A 22,364-nucleotide genomic window follows, 5' to 3' on the forward strand; every position below is an offset into this window, starting at 1 on the left:
AGCAACCTGATAACACTGGTTTTTGTTTGTGTTATTTAAATCCAAAAACTACACATTGGTTTTTTTTTTTTTTTTTAAATGTCAGACTTTAACAGCCCCTTTCATATCCGTGTTTAAAAACGTCATCTTGTCAGTCCATTTCTGCTTTCTGGATCTCTCCCCACTCAAGTAGATAGAAGTCTGGTCTTGTACGATGGAAAATAACAGCACCGGAGCGTCACCAAGATGGCCGCCAAGCGGGCAGACGTTACCGGAGGCGCTTAGGCACTGAAGGAACATCTCTACAAGTTTATTGCCATTGAAAATACTGCAATCTGTAAAAACATGAAGATGCAAATTGGAAACATCCACCATGTCAACTTCTGCCATTCCTAACATCAATAATATCACTAATATTAGCTAACCTAGCTAGTACGCGGCTAACCTAGCTAGCACGGGCTCACGTTTATCATCGGTCAATGAGCGGGATTTCGACAATAATTTTGATTTACATTTTCATTAAAAAAAAAACATATTTAAAATCAGCCAGATGTTACCATAACACCCATTAGCTAAGGTAGCTAAGCAAGCCTGACGGAAAACTAGCTTGCATTTGTCTCAACTGAACAGTATTTTACAGCAACCAGGCTTGCCAAACCGTACCATAACATCCATTAGATACACTACTGTAGTTATACCTAGTCAGTATACTAGCTAGTTTACTCACATTTGTATCCCAGTCTCACTTTAACAGCAGCAAAACGTTAAAGTTATCTAGCCAGCTAGCTAGTTTACTGCTAGCAGGCTTACATATTTTTTTTTATCCGAGTCTCAATTTAACAGCAGACAAACTTATCAAACGTCCATTAGCTAGATTAACCAACAAGCTAGCTAAATAACTTCCAGCAAACTAGCCTGCGTTTGTATCCGAGTCTCAACTTAACAACAGTCAACCCAGGCAAAATATGCCAGAACAATCAAAACAGATTTGTTCTTCATGATGAATTTAACTAGCTTAGCACTAGCACTAGCGGCTTAGCACATTCGTGTCTCAATTTAGTAAGTCCCTGAATCAGTCTTATCAGTGCCTTTCGGCTACTGTGCTAACAATCACGGACCAGACACCAGACCAACTTTTCAGACCAACTTTTTAAGAAAGTTTGAGTTCTTATGCTAATCAGTGGTATCTTATCAAATCAGAGATGTGCCTTGACACGCTTCCCTGACCACATATGGAGATCTTTGATGAAGGAAAAAAAGAGTGTGTGTGTGTAGTGTAGAGTAGTGTAGAGTGTGTGGGGGGGATGAATTATAATCAGTCTTTCAGCACAAGTTCATCTCTCCTTCACACGGCTTCCCTTTAAAAGGCAGCCTACAAAGTGAGGGGTCAGGCTGCGGCATTCCTGCTTTGATATCAAAGGTCTCTTGGTTACTTATACCTCGAACAAAAGCTTTTTCATTTCACGAGCCGGCAAATCCACCAGTAATAAAACTAAGGTCCATTGATGTTTTTAAAAAGGACCCCCTGAGAAAATGTGACGGTTTGACTGAGGAATTCGAAACAATATCCCAACTTTTGTTTATTACTTTCTGTGAAAAAGATTCCCCTTGAGCAACACCTCCCAGGGAGTCCGGTTTTGCAAACTGTTACTAGATGTGGCGAATTTTTAGAACCCTCTAGTGACTTTTTTAAATTTATTTATGTATTTGTATTAAAAAAAAGCCGAACGACAAACCTAGCGACTTTTCAAAGTGGACTTTAGCGACTTTCTCGCACTCGATACGGCTCTCGCAGCTGCCGGTTATACGAGTTGAGGGAGCAGGTTCATTTGACTCGGCACAAATCTACGACTAAACTGCGCTCGGTTCTGCCAATTTTTTTCGGGGAAAGTAGCTGATGTATGCTTAAAAAGTCACAAAAATTCTCCACATTGTACCAAAGGCTAATTAGCATATTTAGTGAATCGTAATAAGTGATTGGTCATTGGCGAAAATGGTGATCAGCGGTTGGTCGTTGGAAACGTTGGCTCATGAAAGCATAACATAGTTAGGTGGTAAGTCGAGTGTTTTGATGTGGGCAGGAATGCCATATCGAATGCAGGACAGTTGCTAATGCCTGCTAAGCATGCTAATCTGGTCTAAAAATCACCGAGTCCTGGATCCTCACTTCTACTGCTTCATTTTGTCTGCTTACTTGATAGAAATGATAGAATTTTGTAAATATGTAAAAAGGTGTACTCTGATTTGATCGTGACGTTGGAATGAATGTGCTAATTAGCCTATGATGTCATCTGATAACCTGCTTGCTCACTTGTTTGTTTCCGTTTGATTTTAAAAACTTTAAAATTCTACACATCTAACCCTAGATACTCACCAGCTCATGACTCTGTAGCAGTCTTTGTGGTGATGGTGTCAATCTCCTTCTCCACGTCCTCTTCTTTAGTGGCTTTTGGTGCGTCCTCAGCAGCCGTTTTCACCTCACTGGCTTCAGCATCTGTCTTTTGACAGTCGGCATCTCCAGACCCCTCCTGGCCTTTCATGTCTGGTGCTGAAATATACTTTTGTACCTCTTCCAAGTCTGTTTGAGGCACATCTTTTGATGGCTCCTGACTCTTGGTGCTGTCTTCTTTCACGGCAATTCCGGTGTCGTGCGTCGGTCTTTCATCCGCGTCCACCACATGCATGATGCCAACATCGATCTCCATCGTCGTCTCGATCTTCATGTCTTCGATCTGCTGACTCTCCTCCTCGATAATCTGAGCATGCTTTGTGCTTACGAGAGTGACGGTTTGCGTTTGACTGCTCTCCGGTGGAGCGGTTGTCTCCGTGGTTCCACTCGGTTCTTCATTTTGATCCTTCTCAACTTGACATTTACCGTCTGCCCTTTCTGTGGTTTTGTCTTCCTCTACCTTCTGTTCTCCTTCCTCCAATTCCACTTCCTGCTTTGCTACATCTGTACATAGTTGTGTTGCTTCCACAGAGAATGAGGACACCTCTTCCTCCTGAGCTTTAATTTCTTCTGTCATATCAACCAGAACTATTTCAGAAATCTGAATAGCTTCACTGACTGGCAATCTCTCAGTAATGATCTGGGTCGGTTCTTCTTCAGCTTTGTTCTCAGTCTCTGGCTTCGCTTCTTCCTGAACGTGTGTATCCACTGTAGATTTTTCTTCTGCAGCTGGTGCATCTTGTGATGATTTTTCCTTCTCAACTGCAGACGGGACCTCTTCAGGTTTTGCTGTGTCAGTCTCCTCCACAGGCTTCTCTTCTAACTCTTTTCCAATGTGAATTTCACATGTCGTGAGGTTCTCGACGACATTTTGAAGGACTTCCTGGACGATGACCGTGCTCTGTTCCTGAATGGTTTCTACTTCCTTCAGGTGTATTGCTTCCACTTCTTCCTGATCTTTCTTACATGCTTCATCAATTGCAGGACTGACATTTGATGACGTAACTTCAGTGTTTCCTTCAAGAGAAACGCTCGCTGAGACAACCTCAACATTTGTGGTAACGTGGACTTGAGTGGTTAAAACGCTCTCCATAACAACCTCAGCCTTTACCTCGGCTTCTGTTTTAGATTCTGAGGGTGGGCAAACACAGACAATCTCTTCTGTCAATGCAGGCTCCTCTGTTGCAGCCAGGACAGGGATGGGATCTTCCTGAGACACGGTTGTCTCGGCTACAAGGGTATCTGGAAGTGATGTTGTAACTTCTTCTGACAGAGCCACTGCTACTTCTACAGATTCTACCTCAGCAATGGCAACGGATTCTTTTACATCTTTTAGTTCCTCTACTTCCCCTTCAGCAGCAGTAACTTCAGTGATCTCCACTGTCTGAGCACAGACTGGCTGTTCTACGCTTGGTTCTACAGGGCTCTCTGCCAAGCCCTTTGGAGTGTTTTCTGCCACTACTTGTTCCTCAAGAATCTCTATCTCCTGTTGAATGGCCGTGACCACCGCCACTTTGACTGCTGTTGGTTCCTGGGACTCTCCCGTAGTCGGAACATCTAAAGTCTCCAGCACAGTGTTTTCCACAGAGGCTGGAGGCTGTTCTTTGCACTCAGTGTGAATTTCGTTAACCTGTGCCATAAAAACTTTGTCTTCGGCCAGTTCAGCTTCTTCTGCTTTTAAAGTTTGGTCCTCAGCAGCCACCTCTACGGACATTGCCTCGCCGACAGTGGTGACAGCTTCCACCGTAGCCTTCAAATGACTCTCTTCATATATAGCTTTAATTTCACTGGTGTCGATGCCAGTGCAGATGGCTACTGCTTCACTTTTCTCATGAACAGCCAAGACCACTTTCTCCTCCTTAATGGCTGACTCAATCTGGAATGGGCTTGTTGTGACGGCCATACTTTTTTTCTGCTCCTCTGTTACTGTGACAGCCACTGCACTCGATGTAATACTGATAGTTTCCACAGCTTCTTGTAAAATGGCTTCAGCCTTCTTCACCACACCATCATCTGGAACTGGTGAAGTCTCACCAGATGTAACAGGTGACTCTGTGATGCGCGACAGAGCAGAAACCATTTCAGTTTCCTCTGCCGGCTCAATGGCAGTGACGGCTTCTGAAGTACACTCTATGATGTCCTCCGCAATGGTGTTATCAGTTGATTTAGGTGTAGCGGCTGTATCTCCTTCTTCGGGGATATCACTTAGTGGATTTCCCTCTGCCTCATCTTCAACATTCTCCACAGTAGTTGAGATCCAAGAAGGAGATCTGTCCTCAGCGGAGGCTTTTCCAGGTGTGACAGGTGTGACCTCTGACTTTGCCTCCTCTGTCTTTGTTTCTTCATCTGTACCCTTCTCTGATTGTTCATTATCATACTCTGACAGAGGTACCACAGCAGGTGTGTCAGAGTCTTCTTCTGCCGACCCAACGTCAGAAGACGCCTGCCCTTGTTTAGCATCAGACTTCTTCTTTCTGCGGGGAATTAGTTTTCTAAGGGAGAAGGATGACTCTTCTTTGGGTAGTTCACTGTCGGATGTTGCCTGCTCTGGACCCTGCGCTTCATCAGACTTTTCTTCTGCCTTGGGTTTCTTACGTTGTGTTACCAGCCTTTTGAAAGACTCCCATGTAGAGACAAGCTCTCCTTCTGGTTCTGGAGAAGAGGACATATTTTCATGCTCAACCTCCTGTGAGCTTTCATAAGGAGGCTCTGCAGCCTTGACCTGTTCTTCTCCAGACTGCTGAACCTTTTCCTCGATCTTAGTTTCATCATCGTCAGAGTCAGAAGTCTTCCTGGCCCTCTTTTTACCTGATCCCACACAAATAAGTGCTTCCCAGGATACTGAGGTATCAATCTTCTTCTTTGGCTCCTCTGTGCTTTGTTCAATCTTTTCAGCTTTTGTCTCGGCCTTGCACTCAACCTGTGACTCCTCCTTTGCTTCTTCCTTTACTTCATCACTTGGTTTAATCTCCTCAGTTTTCTCTTCGAAGACAGCACTCTCTGTTGAGGACAGGGTGGCTGATTTTGGCTTGTCTCCAGGGGTCTCATCTTCACTCTCAGATGGCCTCTTGGCACGTTTCTTTGGCGTGACTAATTTTTTGAAAGAGGCCCAATGAAGGATGCCATCTTTCTTCTTCTCACTGTCAGAGGTTGGTGCCTCACCTTCAGCTTCCACACTGGCCTCAGCCTGACTTTCTTCACCTACAACATGCTCACCAGATTCTTCTGGAGACGAGGCGCTGCTGTCAGGTTTTTGAGCCTCACCTGACTCTGTCGATGACTGAATCTGTTCAGCTGCCTGCTCGGTGGACTCTGTTTGCTTTGACTCGGTTTCTTTTTTGCCCTTCTGCTTTTTAGAGGATAACTTCTTCAACCCTGCCCCAGTAAACAATTTTTTCAGTGGACTTCCTTGAGCCTTGGCTTTGTCTTGGGATGACTGAACTTCAGCTTCAGTGGCTGTTTCTTCAGGGGATTTCTCAGGAGTCTGCGGTTCCTCAGAAGAGTCCGTTGCCTTGTCATCAGTAAGTTTGGTATCATCAGTGGGTTTGGTCTCATCTTTTTCTTCAGCATCAGAGGTCTCTGAAACCTCACAAGTTGTAGTTTGTTCGACAGCTTCAGGCTCTTGTACTGGTGCCGCTTCACTTGCTGTCTCAACCTCCACTTTCAACTCCTCCTCCTTTTGTTCCTCAGGGGCAGATGGAGCTTCCTCTGGGCTTGCTTCAGATTTTTCTGGTGCTTCTGATTTATCTACCTGTTCATCAGCTTCCACTTCCTCTGCGTCCTCCTTGACTTGTCCTTCCCCTCCTGCTGCCACTTCCTCTTTCTCCTCAGCCTCATTTATATCCTCCTCGGCAGATTTCTCCTTTACTAGTTCCTCCTCTTTAGACTTCTTGAAGCTTGTCTTTTTCCGCAGGTTAGAGAAGAGTCCCTGAGTGAAGAATCTTCTGAAAGGGGACTGTGTCTCTTGAGATGGCGGCGATGTAGGAGATTCGGCTTGTGGTTCTGGTTCTTTCTCTTTCTCGGTAGAGGGTTCCACTTCTTCAGCTGGCTCATCAGCTGGGGTCTTTTCAGTTTCTTCACTTTCACCATCTGATTTGGTTTCTGCCGGGGCGTCAGTTGCAGGAAGGTCTGGTTCTGGTTCAGTCTTTGCAGCATCTTCAGCACTGGCCTCTTTCTCCATTTCTGGAGCATCTGATTTCTTTTCATCCTCAGACTGGATTTCTGCCATTACGGGTTCGTCTTTGGTTTCCTCGACGACAGCTTCTGAAGCACCATCTTCAGTTTCCTTCACTGTCAGGAGCTGTACAGGCTCTGTCTTCTCGTTCTTGTCCTTCTTCAGCGTAAACTTAAAGCCAACAAAGCGGAAGATCTTCTTGAAACCCACCTCGTTGGACTCCTCAGCTGGTTTCTCCTCAGCTACTTTCTCTTCTGTGGGTGTAGTTTCATCTGCAGTGACACACTCGTGTTCCTCCTGCTCTCCGTTAACTTGAGGCGAGACCTCCTCTTGGAGGACCTCGATTGATTCAGCGTTGTCCTCTTTCTGGGGCATGGCCTCCGTCTGGCCAACTGCAAAGAGAGTAGAAAAGCACTGTTAGAGACGTACAAAATATCTGGTTTGATCAAATAACCTTCACGTGAATCACTGAAAACAGACAAAGGGAACTAATCAAAGTTCATTGTATGATCTTCACTGCTGTAATCAATTCAAGATGATGTGTTAAAACATCTGCAGGAAATCACAACTGCACAGCGGTAAACGTTAAAAGACTTTCATCCCCTGAACACTCATCCATATTACAATCTGATCATGGTTTGATCATGGTTTACTGTTCCCTCTTGGTCTGACTTCAAGCCAAAAACACGACATAATTAAACAACCAGGCTTTGGGCTAAATTACCATGTTGTTCATTTCGCAATCGCATAAGCACCGCCAAATGCGTCTACGAAAACACCAACCTAATTTATTGAACACATAAAAGAACTAGTTACAACCTGTTTCTGTACATGTTGACGTTACGACTTTATTATATCTCTGGGCACATGGCCACGTGCTAACAGGTGAGAAAACAGAGAAACACACTCTGTATGAAATTCCTCCCATGTCTATCTGTGTTTTGACAGGCGTGGGGTGGATCGAAGACCTCCTTGAGGCCCGGCTTCCCTCTGACGTCTAGGCTTACACTGGGGGAATGTTCACATCTGGTTCTGCTTGATCTTGTTTTAGGCTCCAAAGCCCAATCGGTCATGTTAATAACTCAGTTTTTATGCATGAGCATCACATGACTTGACTTATTACTGATACACACGTAGCGTTTATCTGGTATTCCAAATCATGCAAGCAAGTCGATCGTTTTTAAATCGTTAAATCGTCAGGGGCTGAGTGTGTAGCATGGCTGCGAATAGATTTCTCTGAAATATTTCAAAGCACTTGCTTTCATCACGTGGCCCTGGTCATTCCAACATCATCACGACTGTTCTCCAAGAAAGCTCGTTCTTAAGAAATGAATCGCGCACCACACAAGATTACAAACTAGATTTTTTTTTTCACCTCGACGATGTCATGTTTCAAACTTGGCATAAAAAGCTACTAAGTTGGAAGTTTTTTTTTGTTTTTGTTTTTTTTTTTGGGGGGGGGGGGGGGTCTAAGAAGCGTTCGTAGTTGTTTGATAGAATAAAACACAACCATTCAAAGACAAAAAAGATCAGAAGCAACAAACTAACTCTAAGAAACCTGGAAGATGTCATTAAACTTCCTTTACCACACAAGAACCCATCCCCCAGAGAGAGAGAGAGACAGAGAGAGAGAGAGAGGGAGAGAGGGAGAGAGGGAACTTCAGCCAGGAAAGCATGCATTGTTTTTCTGTTTTGCCCCAGTTCTTTCACAATGGCTCTCTGGCTTCTTCTGGATGGGGGCCCCATTCTATTGTCCATACGAACCTTTAAATAACCATGACAAAATTGCTGAAACTGTAGCTAAAAAAAACCAGTGCAAGAAGACAGATCAGTGACAAAAAAAGATGGATAGGAAACTTACAAGCTCACCACGACGCTGACTGAACGGATGAGTAGTGATGTGATGAGTGGTGGCATTACGACATGTATGAGTATCAACAGGGGCTATTCGGGTGGAGAACTTTCTCACTGGTATTGTCGGAGCAGTGTTTATTCTGTGACGCTGTGATCCATGCGATTGTTAGGCAAATGACTGGAGGAACAAGCTCTGAAATGATTTGTGTTCAGAGGAGGACCATTAGAAGGCATTTAAGGAGCTAAGATGAATAGCCCAACTTGCCACAAGGAGGTTGTATGCGTGAGTGTGTCCGAAGCCCCTCGTCGCCCCACATCTGCCGCTGTCTCTAAAGTGTCTCTGAATGAAACCCGAGCCAAGGAATTCGATCCTCTCTCTTGTTTACGCCCGGCGTGTATAGTGTGCTCGATGGATTTTCTTTAAAAACCGGGAGGGGGAGGTGTTATCTGAACTCTTCCTGGGATAACGGACTACATTTTCCACATGGCTTGCGGGTGAGGGGTGCTTCAACTTATTGCATGCCATCCACCCCTCCTGCTTTTGTTTGTCATGTTTGGCAAACAGATGCAGGCAACTGTAGGCTATTAATTAGCGGAACTAGTGTTTAGAAAAGGACAAGCTTGAGGTTTGGTGGTGCTGTGCAAACATTACACTGTTTATCTACCCCCCACCACACCCCACCCTCGAGACAAGGCTTTAACACCCCCCCCCCCCCCCCCGCGCCTCCCAGAACCCACCGAGACTGAATGACTGTACCCCATTCCAACAATGCACCACACTAAATGACCACACCCCATCCTACTGAAACTTGCACCATCACCATCAACACTGAAAATCATTCAACATTGGAAATGTCACTTGGTAACGATCTGAATTCTGAGATTTACCGCTTCTACAAACCTCACGAGTCCATGACAGGCATGGTGCAAGCCAACTTAGCAATAAACAATATTAAATACCGAAGCGCAATCGATGACAAAGCAAATCAATAGTACATGCCTTATTTGGCTGCTTCATAGCAATCGTGATTCTGTGACCTATGCCAATGAGAGCTCAGCATGAGTCCACAAGAAGCCCAAGGACAAGCCAATTTAGCGATAAAGAATATTAAACAGCGGAGATCGTTTGGGAAATGCCACTTGGTCGCAATCGAAATTTATGAGATTTACAGAAACAGACACCTTAAACCTTAAACACACACACGTTCTGCTACTTTGCAAACAGTAATAAATTCCATATCCCCGGCCCACACCACCCGCCGGGACGTCGCAGCACCCTGACGGAGCTCTCAAGAGCTTAAAGAAAAACGAATTCAGATTCCAAAGCCCAGCAGCTCCAGCCCTTCTCTTTTGAAGTGTGTACAGTACGGCGATATTTACAGCCTACTCTTGTAAGATATGTTTCCTCCTACTACGTATAATACTCGGGATAATAGGGTGAGGAATGTGCTCCCTAAGACCAAATCGGTCTTCTGGAGCTGAGGCTTTTCATGAATGGATGTGGGGCGTTAACGCTCGACTCCACTCCCAACTCCTACGTTGTTTTCTGTCAAACTTACACCAGAAACGCACTACGTGTAAGTTTAAACGATTAAAAATCAACAATCATACCGGTGATATTTCCCGTCATAGTTGTAACGTACAGGATTCTTAACCGTGTAAACGTTTTGCTCACTATTTAGACATTCTTCAACATACCATTACTATCAATTACCTTCTCGTGAAACCAATCAGAACGTGATGTAGATCTATAACCGTGAGGAATTTATGTACTTCATTATGACTATCAAGGAGAAGGTCGTATACCGGAGCTTTCAACGATGTCCTAGATCACACAAACAATCTACCACGCGCTCAGGTGAAGATTTCCAAGCTTCACCTGACTCTCCTCACCACATTCTGTTAGCGTTGACTCTTCAATCCTGACCCGGTTCACAACGTGTCCCAAGACAATAAACACACTCGACTGTGTAATCGATTTCAATCTCTTTAGAAAGCAGCTCGCGGTTAACGGATAAAGTGCTCACCTAGTTCATAAATCACAAAAAAAATCCAACCAGTGGTGAGAAACGTGAGCCAATTCAGCTTCTGAGATGTACCTTACCTGTTAAAGTTATCGTCCCGAGCATTTGCGAAACTTCTCCTCAAAATAAAAAAAATCAAGTTGCTTTGTTGAGGAGAAGAAGAAGAAAAAAAATGGCCTTCTGGTTGTTAAGTCGCAGTTACAGAGTCTTCTCTCTCTCTCTTTCTCTCGTGAACTCTCATGGAGGCCGAGCGTCTCGTCGTCTCTGCTTCTGGGTTACAATGAGGAGAAGAGGAGGGCGACTCACACATTTCAACCCACGCTGACACCCAGGCCCGATGTGGGACCTCCCCTCTGTTCCTTCCCCCCAACCGACTTTCAGCTGTCCGATGCCCTTCTCTCTCTGAATGGGGCTTCCTTTTCCTGTCCCCTCTCCTCTCTTCCTCGAAATGCCTTCAACGTTCCCATTCTCGCACACTTAACCCCCCCCCCCCCATCTCTCTTCATGATACGACAAGGTCACAGAAATGTCATGACATCAAATTCCATACATACCAGACTGGAGCGTAATGAGTAGACGTTCATGTTCTCTACATGTAGACAGATTTTACTACATTCTCCTCCCTCACTCTGTCATACTCTCTCTCTCTCTCTCTCTCTCTCTTTACCTCTCGACATAGTTCTTTCACTCTTGAATAAAATTTCCCTCCGTTCCCTCACACGTGATGGCTCTAACGTTATAGGAATGCTCGGTGGATCTCTGGCGCTCGCTCTAGGAACTAGCTATGAATCGTGTGAAAATCGTAAGTACGCAGCAGTCAGATCTATTGCTGAGAGGGCGTGGCTTAAATTAAAAAAAAAAACTACAAACAGCTGCAACTGGTAATGTTATACAGTGGTACTGTAAATTACACACAAGAACGTACGAGGAACGTTACGATTTTACGGAAAATAGCTACAGATTTGTGATCGGTGGAACGGCACCACCACAGACACGTAGGATGAGACCACAGCTTTCCAGAAGATCCAAAAAAAGATGCGAATTTAATACGTATCTAAATTCGTAAACCTAATCGAAAAGCGCAGTTTTGCCGTTTTGCATCTGTACGACGTTAACAATCCGACCGTCTCTATGCTACAGGGACAAATGGCGGATTCCTCCGACAGACTACGCGGTGACCACTTTTGGCACGTCTTCATTCGGGACACTTTCGTCGGGGGGGCGTGGCTTGAACGACAGTTAATCCCGCATGTAAAACGGCAAACTTCGTAAATGTCACAGGAACGTACGGGAAAACGTGAGTAATTTATAAAAAATGAGCACAGATTTGTGATACGTGAAATTCCTCACAAGGTACGTGGATGAAGGTGAAGACGAACGTCAGGTGAGAAGCGTACCCACAAACTTTACGGTGAAACCGAGATAAAACTTACGATAAAATTGTGATTTTGGAAATGTACTGGCATGATATATCGATCTTGTCCCTCCGAGGAACCGTTGAAGGTCTTCCAGAGCGTTTTGAATGAGAATCAGAATGAGCTTCTCGAATGTTTTAGGAAGCTAAGAACTCTTGAAGAACCCATGAGGTGTTTTGTTTTTTCTAAGATGACACTTTCTTGGGAGAGAAATGAACTTTCATACCGAATTCTTACTTAGATTTCACTTGCACCCATTTTTTTTTGGAGTTTAGCTAAAAAAAAAAATGTTTTAATATGGTGTGTTTCAAACATTTTGTTATGAAGGTACAGGATTCTCCGAGTCCAATTAGCATATGAAGCATGGTTCATGTTCCTAAACCAACACTTCCCCAGTTACAGCTCCAAAGTGTGCTAATGGCTCATCGGGGCGGTGATTTAGACCAGCTCGGGTATGTCCGCCCTGGCCTGTGAAAGCACTGGGGAATGCTGATCAGATTCCTCACACACACACAGAGAGGGCTCTAATCAGAGATCTCACACCTCCACATTGTCCTGCTGGAATGTGTAAATTCCAGGTGAAACAGTGAAATCTTCTGTTAAAGGCGTGATAACAGCCGGCTTTCAGGCCTCAAAGACAGACTCCAGACACGGAGCATTCTCAGCTGATGTTTTAAACGGGGAGGCATGTGCAAACGTCTGGGCAAAAGAAACGTGACGTTTTAATTTAAAAAAAATCTAAACAGATAATGATTAAAAAATTAGAAAAAAAAGTGGTTTTAATTTAAAAAAAAAACAAAAGAGTTACTGATTAAAAAAATGGGGGAAAAGTGAAGTTTTAATTAAAAAAATCAAAACAGATAATGATTTAAAAAAATGAAAAAAGTGATGTTTTAATTAAAAAAAAAACAAAAGAGATAATGATTTAAAAATTTGAAAAAAGTAATGTTTTAATAAAATAAAAAAAACTAAAGAGATAATGATTAAAAAATTGGGGGAAAAGTGATGTTTTAATTAAAAAAATCAAACAAGATCATGATTAAAATTTTTTTAAAAAGTGATGTTTTAATTAAAAAAAAACCAAAAGAGTTAATGATTAAAAAATTGGGAAAAAAGTGGTTTTAATTTTAAAAAAATCAAAACAGATAATGATTAAAAAATTTGAAGAAAGTGATGTTTTAATAAAAAAAAAACAAGCAAAAAGAGATAATGATTAAAAAATTGGGAAAAAAGTGATGTTTAATAAAAAAAAAAACAGATGATTAAAAAATTTTTTTAAAGTGATGTTTTAATTAAAAAAACAAAACAGATTAAATGATTAAAAAATGGGAAAAAATAATGATTAAAAACGCGAAACTCTCTCATACAGAAACGTGACCTCGCTCTTTCAGATTTGAGCTGAAATTTCCCCCCACAAAATATTATTTCTGCTTTTCTACTCCTTAAAATGTATCTGTGCTTTTTGGTGGTAATTACGTGTTCATTTTTTTCTTTGGTGTTAGAAAGACGACAGGTAGGTAGGTAGGTAGGTAGGTAGATAGCTAAGATTAGATAGATACGTTGAATCAGTTGCTTAAATAACACTGTTCCAGAAAAAATAGAACCATTTTTAAAAAATGTGAACGTCTCAATTTCAAATTTATGCTCATTTTCTTTCAATTTCATGTATATATCGCTTTTAACAACGGGGCGTTGTCCAAAGCCTGTTTATTCTTCTGCACCATTCGACTACAGCTCATAAGCTGGAATTCCTGACTAGGAAAAAGTAAAGAAAATACCATCTAAACTACTCAGAAACTCAACCCTGAGCTGGCTATATCGCGTCTTTCCCAGTTCGCAGCTTGAACGTAATTCCAAGGTCCGACTTTCCGCTTCCGAGTTAAGTTTGAGCCGCGATACGAACGTGTCCACGCTGTCCGAGTGCGCAGCTCCGAGAAGAACATCGCGACCACTCGGAGTGTTCGCGAACAGCCAATGAAAGGCCACATTCAGTCCTCAGTGTGATGAATGAGAGGCGTTCAAACGTGCCGTCGGATCAGCTACGAGGGATATGACACACGGGAAAAGCCTTTTCATTCCCGGTGAGTCAGTCCGACAGGAATTCAGCACATACAGTACATGCAGTCCCCTCACACCGAGTCACACCACTCCACTGTAGAGTCGATTCCTCAAAGGAAAGCGACTCTTCCGGACTCTTCTTCCTCCGTGAATCATTCGGACATAACGTACCCGTCCACGTCCACCGTGAGCCAGCGCGTCTTAATCCAGCTACAAGAGCAAGTTTAAGGGTAAGATGTTGGACTACTGACCAGAAGGTTCCGAGTTCAAATCCCAGCTCCATCAGACTGCCCCCGTCGGGTCCTTGAGCGAGTCCCTAAACCCTCTCCTGCTCGTGTGTATGAATGAGATCAACGTGAGTCGCTCTGGATAAGTAACTGTAAACGCATTGAGATAAAAGTAAACAATAAAACAGATTCTTTGTATCAAATATCGAACAATTCTATAAAAATTAAATAAAAGCCAACGGCCTGCGTAAAGACGTATGTACACGCTGAAGTGTGTATTTACCTATTTATTTGTTTGTTTATTTATTTATTTGTTTTTAGATTCGTTTGTACTTCTAGCTTTTTATTCATAGTATTTATAGCTTTGGAAAAACTTTCAAAAACGGTTTAAAGCCCTTTAACATCCCCCTTAAAACATTTTCTCAATTCTTTCTTACGGAGATGAAAATAGTTTTTTTTTTTTTAAATTTTATTTATTATATTTATTATAAATTGGATTTTCTTTCGCAAAGAATAAAACAGAAAAACAGCTTCTTGATATTTTATAACATGATGATGATGATGATTATTATTATTATTACTTTTTCTACGGCACATGTTCTTTATGGGTCACCATTTTACACTTTAAAAAAAAAAAAAGCATCTCTTTTGTTTTTAGGTAATTTATTCAAATGTAATAACGTGAATAAAAATGGAGTTCATTTATATTAAATATACGTTATGGCCAGGTCATTTTGCTCTGAGAAAAACATGTTGAAATAATGTTTTTAAAAAATTGTAAAAAAAAAAAAAAAAAAAAAAAAAAAAATTAAAAAAAATTTCAATGTAAAAAAAAAAAAAAATGGTTATATTGTTAGAAAATCAAAACAGATGCTTTGGATCAATAGGTTATATTATATTACATCTTTAAAAAAAATAAATAAATCCATGACTATTTTTCTTTATATAAATTTGAAGTAAAAAGGAGGAAAAAAGTAAAATCTTCACATTCTTGGCTATATTTCCTCTAATAACTCTGAAAGGTGGTTTTTTTTTTTCAATCGGTCACGTTAGAGATCAGAGTGTTAAATGGACATTTCGATCTGGATTTTTTGTTATGTAAACGTTAACGCTCCTCCTTCGCTGCGTACTGAACAGCTGTACTGCAGCTCCACGGATCCGACTCCGACGCTTCGTTATCTGCACAATCAGGGAAACGTGACCGAGTCCAAATATGCAGCTCTGAGGTGTGCCTGTGCACAGGGTGAGGTGGGCTGCACTCTGGGGTTTAGGGAAGGAGGGGGATGGCATGACATCATCATCCACACACACACACACACACACACACACACACACACATTCCTCGAGCTGGGGGATGAGGTTCAAATAATAGAAGGAAAAGGAAATGAGTGCTGTGTGTGAATCTAATCCGATTCAGAGAGAGAGAGAGAGAGAGAGAGAGAGAGAGAGAGAGGGACAGACAGAAACAGAGAGAGTCAGAGATAGAAAATAGATAGATAGATAGATAGATAGATAGACAGACAGAGAGACAGACAGACAGACAGAACCAGTGAAAGACCAACAGAGAGAGATGACAGACAGAAACAGAGACAGTCACAGATAGAGAGACAGATAGTTTGTTTGTCTCTCTCTCTGTCTGTCTCTCACTTTCTGTCTCTCTCCGTCGATTTCTGTCTGTCTTTCTCTTTTTCTTCTTTTATTCCATCCAGCAAGTTAGTTTGTTACTTCAGTCAGAGATAGAATATAGACAGATAGACAGACAGATAGAAAAAGTAAAAGACCGACAGAGAGAGATGACGGACAGAAACAGAGACAGTCAGAGATCCAACATAGACAGACAGACAGACAGACAGACAGACACGATAGAACCAGTGAAAGACCGACAGAGAGAGATGACGGACAGAAACAGAGACAGTCAGAGATCCAACATAGACAGACAGACAGACAGACAGACAGGCACGATAGAACCAGTGAAAGACCGACAGAGAGAGATGACGGACAGAAACAGAGACAGTCAGAGATCCAACATAGACAGACAGACAGACAGACAGACAGGCACGATAGAACCAGTGAAAGACCGACAGAGAGAGATGACGGACAGAAACAGAGACGGTCAGAGATAGAGAGAGAGAGGGAGAGAGAGGATATTGAAATGAGTAAGTCCGTCTGTCTCTCTCTCATGCTTTCTGTCTTTCTCTCTTTTTTATTTTCTTTTATTCCATCCGGCAAGCTATTCTGTTATTTCACTCTTCACTACTGTCATTTTTTAACGTCCTCCAAATAATCTCTCTCTCTCTCTCTCTCTCTCTCGCACACATCCCTCACATCTCGCTCTCTATGGATAACCGGAAGCCGAGGAATGCCACAGGAAAAGCACTCATTCTTTTGCGTCATGACTTCTTCTTCCTTCTCCAGTTTCCTGTGCCTGAGCTGAGCTCATTCCCCACCCACTTTGTTCCCAGCACCCCCCCCCCCCCCCCCCCCCCCACACACACACACTTTCTCATTCCCATCTCAATATATGACTCACACTTCGGTATGACATAACCGCTTAATAAAGGTGTTCGTACTAATAACAGCAGGTGTGTTCTAGAAATGTTCACCGTCCTCACAGTCATCGTCTTCTCGCACGCGTTTCCCTTTAGCGCTCGAGTTCAGCTACAGCGCCGCTCACTTCTCCGTCTTGGGGCTCAGACGCGGTAAGGAGATGTTTATTTAAGCTGTGCGGAAGGAGTCTCCGGTGTCAGCGCTTTGTAACAGGCGGAGGTGAAGCTCTGCGGTTTCTCGGTAGCATGACTCGTTAACAACGCAACAAAGGTGTCGGTTACTCATCGCAAAGAACCGATTCGACAGGTCCGTTTCCATGGCCCTACCCTGAAACCTATGGCTTTGATGTGTTTCAGAGTCTTAACGACGTGATAAGCATCTTTTAATGGTGCAACAGGGTGGAGACCGGGGCCAGGCAGAGGAGCAAGCGATTCAGGACGGATCCAGGTTTTCTCCGAGCAGTTTAGAGAATGTCCTCATTTTCATCTGCTAGCGCTCAAGCCTGCACTAGAACACACTCTCTAGTAATCTCCTCCAGGTTTAGACCCTCATCACTGTTCACGGACCACCCAGAACTCATCTGAAAGGATGAGCGCAAGGGTTTAGCCGAGCCTTAACACACAGCGACCGACGCTGTGTAAATAAGCACGCAGAGACATGCGTCACATCGTCCTCATCCTCGTACGGCACACGATCGACGGAACTTAGCCTAAAAATAAACAATTACCAAACGTTGTGTTATTCAACCAAGACAAAAAAAAAAAACGTCGAATCGTTTATACGCTATCAAACATTTACGGAAGGAGTCTCCAGTGTCGGCGATTCGCCGATCCCTGCAGGATCGCAGAAACGAGCGCAAAATCGAACATCCGGAGACGCGGGTCGAGACGTCTCATCGCCGGCGCGCGTTCAGCCGAAGCCGTCTCCGATCCACGCGTGTCTAAACACGGGTACGGCTAGAAGGTCTCGTTTCCCAGCTAACATCGCTGTGTAGGAAACAATCTCGTGCGATCGCTCGTGATTTTTCCGCAAAAAAAAAAAAAAAAAGCTGCAGCAAAATCAAGCATTTTTGGGCGCAGCGATCACAAAAAGCGCTCTGAGAACCGATTTGTAACAGTCGGTACAGCTTCTGACAGAGAAACGCCTTCAGGATAACCGGCCGCGCTCGAGGGGGCGATTGCTGTAATGTAAACATTAACGGGAACTTACTCGGCTTCTGGACGTTCCACGATATTAAATGTAATAATAAATGGATAAAAAAAAAAAAAGAAGAGAGACTGTCAGGTCATACTTTAAATAATAAATAAAAGATGTAATCGCAGTATAAGAGAAACAGAACACTTTGCGATGTGCCGGTTTGGTCTCGGTTACAGTGACTCTGCTTCATCTCGCCGAAGCATCGCTGGTTATTTTCCTATAGAAGCTGTAATCCTTCGAATAGGGCTGTGGGGACGCCTTCTTATCTGATAAGACCTTTCTTATCACCTTTGTGACGTCTGATTAGCATGAAGGGCTGCCCAAACGTGTTGCCTGCTTAGGTAAATCTCATCCTCATCCTCACTTCGCTTAAAAAAAAATCGAATTCGCCAAAACCGAATCAATCCCAGGTTCACATCACGCCTGGCGTACGTCCGATCTACCCCGAGATGTTTCTACGATCCCGGTATTCCACCTCCATCCCTCGCCGTTCCTAACGTACAGGCCGAGCGTCTCACGCGACACGGTTCTGCTGCGGGTTGCGGGGCGGGCGCCGCATTCCTACCCTGGTCAGAAAGTATCTCGCAGCGGATTGGAAGGTTTCCGATGGGAAACGGGAACAGGGAATCCGCGGAGCCGACATGTGAAGGAGGCTTTCGCTCCAAGACGGGAGGTCCGGGGCTAGTTCGGTGGTCGGGGAACGTCAAACGTTTCACGTGAAACGTTTGTACACGTGTGCAATCCTAAGCAGTTAGAATCAACTCTTTCTTTGTATAGTGTGTACCGTACCAAATGAATAGTTTTCTTCACGTATCCCGACGTGGGAGGAAGTTGGGGTCAGAGCGCGGGGTCGGACGTGGCGACACGGTGCCTCCGGAGGGGTCGGGGGTTAAGCGCCTTACTCGAGAGCGCTACTTTGGAAGCTTTGCGAACTCTCGATGTCGTGATTTCGCACCGGTGCGATAGAAATGAACGTATTCTAACGAGCTGTCGTGTCAAAAAACGACGATCCAATCAGCGGGACGTCCCAAAGTGATCCGGATCTATACACGGACTCCACGCGCTATTTATACAGATTCATCTTGAGTCGGCGCCCAATCATCTCATTCTTTTGAAATCCCAAAGCAATACAAAGGAAAAACGTTGGAAGTGTGCGCTTTGCTCTCGTACAAAATAACAGACCCTGGTGACGGGGTTCTGCTTGGTCCTACGCACGTTTCGAGCACTCGCGGCGTTGACGAGATGTTCCACATCGCCTTGGAGATGCCGTTTTCAATCTCGACCATGGGCTTTTTACTGAAGGCCGGCCGGAGCATCTGCGGTGAAATTACTATTACTGAGTGCAAAACAAAGAACAAAATCTTTCCTGTTTTCTTCCGTTCTTCTTCCTCGGGTTCAACTTCCTGTTTACACTCGTATGCGCATGCCCAGTGCGCACGGATGGTCATGTGACGTGCGTATTCGGTCGTGTCGTGCGGACGTGCCGTGAATATCGGACATGACAGAAACCCGGCGTCTCGTTATTATGACTCCGGCCGTCTAGTGTGAATTTAATACCTGCCCTCCAGGTGCATCAATCTGCACGCAATCACCGTTTCTGAAATGACTTCCTAGTGCAGTAAATCACATCGCCGCTGCGAAACGAACCGATGCGCACAGACTCCGCCCAGTATCGTGTACCTTTAAGTTGACTCCAAGCTAAACACGCGAAGCAGACGTGTTCATTTGCTCACGTGAAGGACGCAAACCTCCACTGCTGTTTATTTTCCTTCTCTTACACACCCCCCCCCCCCCCACTGCTGTTTATTTTCCTTCTCTTACCCCCCCCCCCCATTCCCGTCGTGCTTAAACTCTAAGTGAATGGAACTTAAGGACCTACAGTATATTTCACGAATCGATCCTTGTTAAGCGGCTACGGAGGATTCTCGCGACTCTGACGGCAAAACCCTCACTGGCAAAGTGGACGTCTGCGGCTGGGGGGTTTCCAGGCGGGGTTCCGGCGAGGTGAAGAGTGCGACCGGGACGCGGCCGAAGCCGGACTGCTTTCCGAAAGGCTGATGAAATGCTTTTGGCACGAGGTGCACCGCACTCTCGCAGATCCTGATCGTTCACACGTGTGTAAACACACATGGAAAAACAAAAAGTTGGATAATTGGATGCATACGCAAAAATTATTTCTTGATAACCCCAAACAACAGGATAATTCTAATAACCTGTCATCTTTCCACACACACACACACACACACACACACACACATGGTTTTCGGACTAGCCTCTGTATGAGATAATGGTTGATCTCATTCTCTGGATCATTTCAGATGTCCCCTCCTCGACAGCTGTGAGGAAGCTTATTCATTCTTTCTCCGTCTGCGTGTGTGTGTGTGTGTGTGTGTGTTTGCATGTAATCCGACGTATGCAGTCATACATGTCTGTATGTGTTCCGATTAGCCATACGTCGACACCGTGCGAAGCTGCATTTGGACCGCACGGGTGGCCGTCAGTGCCGGCGATCGGTTCCAGCGTGCAAACCCGTCTCATCACGACAGCTCGAGTTTTTCTGGCAGAAGAGGAGAAATTGCACAAGGCAGTACATTTTTTTGGCAAAGCCTCCACAAAACTAAAGCTGCAGAATATCAACCGCCCCTCCCAGCCACGGGGTTTGTGTCTCGGTGTGAGTGTAAGTGTGCGAGGGAGATATTTGGACGGAGACCGCGCTGACCCAGTGCTTCTACCCCATTCTTGTGGGAGGAGACGGCCAGACAAAGAAAAAGACACCCACGCCCTTGAATGCAGACACAAACACGTACATAAATGATGCAAAGACACAGCAGGGGAAAAGCTTTTGAGAGATTTATTCCTTTCTCGAACTTGCTCCGCATAACCGAGTCCCAAAATGGGGATCGTTATTTCGTTTTATTTATTTATTTATTTACATTTGTTCTGTCACATCTATGACACAAAAAAAAAAAAAAAAAAAAAAAAAAAAAAAAAGGAGATACGTTGTGCCTTTCAGTCCAGGTTTTGTCCTCCGGATTTTGTCCCTGTTGTTGTTCTCGTCTCAAATTACTGACAGGGGGAGAGAAAAAAAAAGCACCGCATACCAAACGAAGAAAAAACACACGCACGCGCGCGCACGATCTGATTAAAGTGTGCACTTTTGTGGAGTGACTCCAAAATAAAATGGGATTCGGTGTGCGGAGACCGGATTTGAGCTGCCGGCCGGAATAAAACCACGGCATCTCCTACGCGCTCTATTACTGTATGTCACGAATAAAACGCGCCGCGTCGTGCCATCACGGGAAGCTAATCGACAACCGGCCGGCGTGATGAGACAGAGTTACTGCTAGCACCGTGGCGGTGATCATACCCCGTCGTTTAGCCGACGCTTTTATCCAAAGCGGCTTACGGATGAGGAAATACAGGCAGAGTGATGCATCAGGAGAGCAATACGAGTCGCGCTACCAGTAAGAGGGACTCATAATGGGGTTCTAGAGAAGCAGGGCGCGCAGGGTCGAGGCGGAAGAGCCGGGGTGGGTGAGGGATTTATTTAGTGATTTATTATAAATGATGTGAGGGTTGGCGTTGTAGGGGTTGGTTACGTGCTCACGATGGGGTCTTTAGCTGTTTTTGGAAGACGGTGAGAGATTCCGCGGTCCGGATCGAGGTCGGAAGTTCATCCACCGCTGAGGAACGGGTCAGTCTGAAGGTTCTGGAAAGGGACCTCATGCGTCGCCGAGTAGGTACTGTACCAGGCGTGGGTCGTCGATTGAGCGCAGATCGCGCGAGGGAACGAAAGCCTCGAGGAGGAGAGAGTCGAGGTAGGAGGGCGCTGATCCAGACAAGGTCTTGTAGGTGAGCGTGAAGGCCTCGAATTAGATCCGGGCGGCTAGAGGAGGCCAGTGGAGGGAGACGAAGAGGGGTGTGACGTGGGTCCTTTTGGGTTATTTTCCAATAACAGCGTGTCCTGAAGTGTTTAATGGTCTTATACCAAAGCGATTTGGCATTGATTTTCATTTTTATGCTTCATATTAATGTAGAAATAAGAAGTGAATTGCTGTGAAAATGCTGTCTGCATTATAACTCTATCGCTATAGAAACGACGACGAACACATCGATGTAAACCTGCGATTCGCAGCCGCACTACTGTCAGAGCCGCTGTCGTATCGTCGCTTTCTGACCGATCGGTAAACAGCGCTGGGATGTGAGCAGGTGAGCGGGTTAGAAGCGTTCAGCCTGTCCGGACGGAATAAAACCCCAGACTCTGGGAAAAGCCTGGCGACGGCCGTGGTTTATTTTCACACGCTGGTTCTGATTCGGGCGGTTGCGTGTGAAGCGCGGGGGTGTGTTTACATGTCCGTCCCGTGTGTGTGATGGTGCATACGTGCGTGTCTGTGTGTCCGAGTGTTTCAGGGCTGGTCCTGGGGCCTCCTGAGAGAAACA

The 22,364-nt window shown here is 44.5% G+C and overlaps 1 protein-coding gene across 2 annotated transcripts in view; it reads right to left on the reverse strand.

Moving 5' to 3' along the window:
- The window catches only part of akap12b (A kinase (PRKA) anchor protein 12b), a 62,029-nt gene that overhangs the window by 2,537 nt on the left and 37,128 nt on the right, over positions 1-22,364 (reverse strand). The window contains exons 1-2 of one of the 2 annotated variants that reach the window (XM_017455505.2): positions 10,561-10,893; positions 2,354-6,994 (exon numbers count right to left, since the gene is read on the reverse strand). In XM_017455505.2, coding sequence (XP_017310994.1) covers positions 2,358-6,994; positions 10,561-10,585 — 4,662 coding nt within the window. In that variant the 5' untranslated portion in view covers positions 10,586-10,893 and the 3' untranslated portion in view covers positions 2,354-2,357. Of the gene's footprint in view, positions 1-2,353; positions 6,995-10,560; positions 10,894-22,364 lie in introns of those variants that run through there. The other variant, XM_017455504.3, reaches the window with a different exon arrangement.

The sequence above is a fragment of the Ictalurus punctatus genome, chromosome 25, assembly GCF_001660625.3.
Source record: "Ictalurus punctatus breed USDA103 chromosome 25, Coco_2.0, whole genome shotgun sequence".
Lineage (NCBI taxonomy): Eukaryota > Metazoa > Chordata > Actinopteri > Siluriformes > Ictaluridae > Ictalurus > Ictalurus punctatus.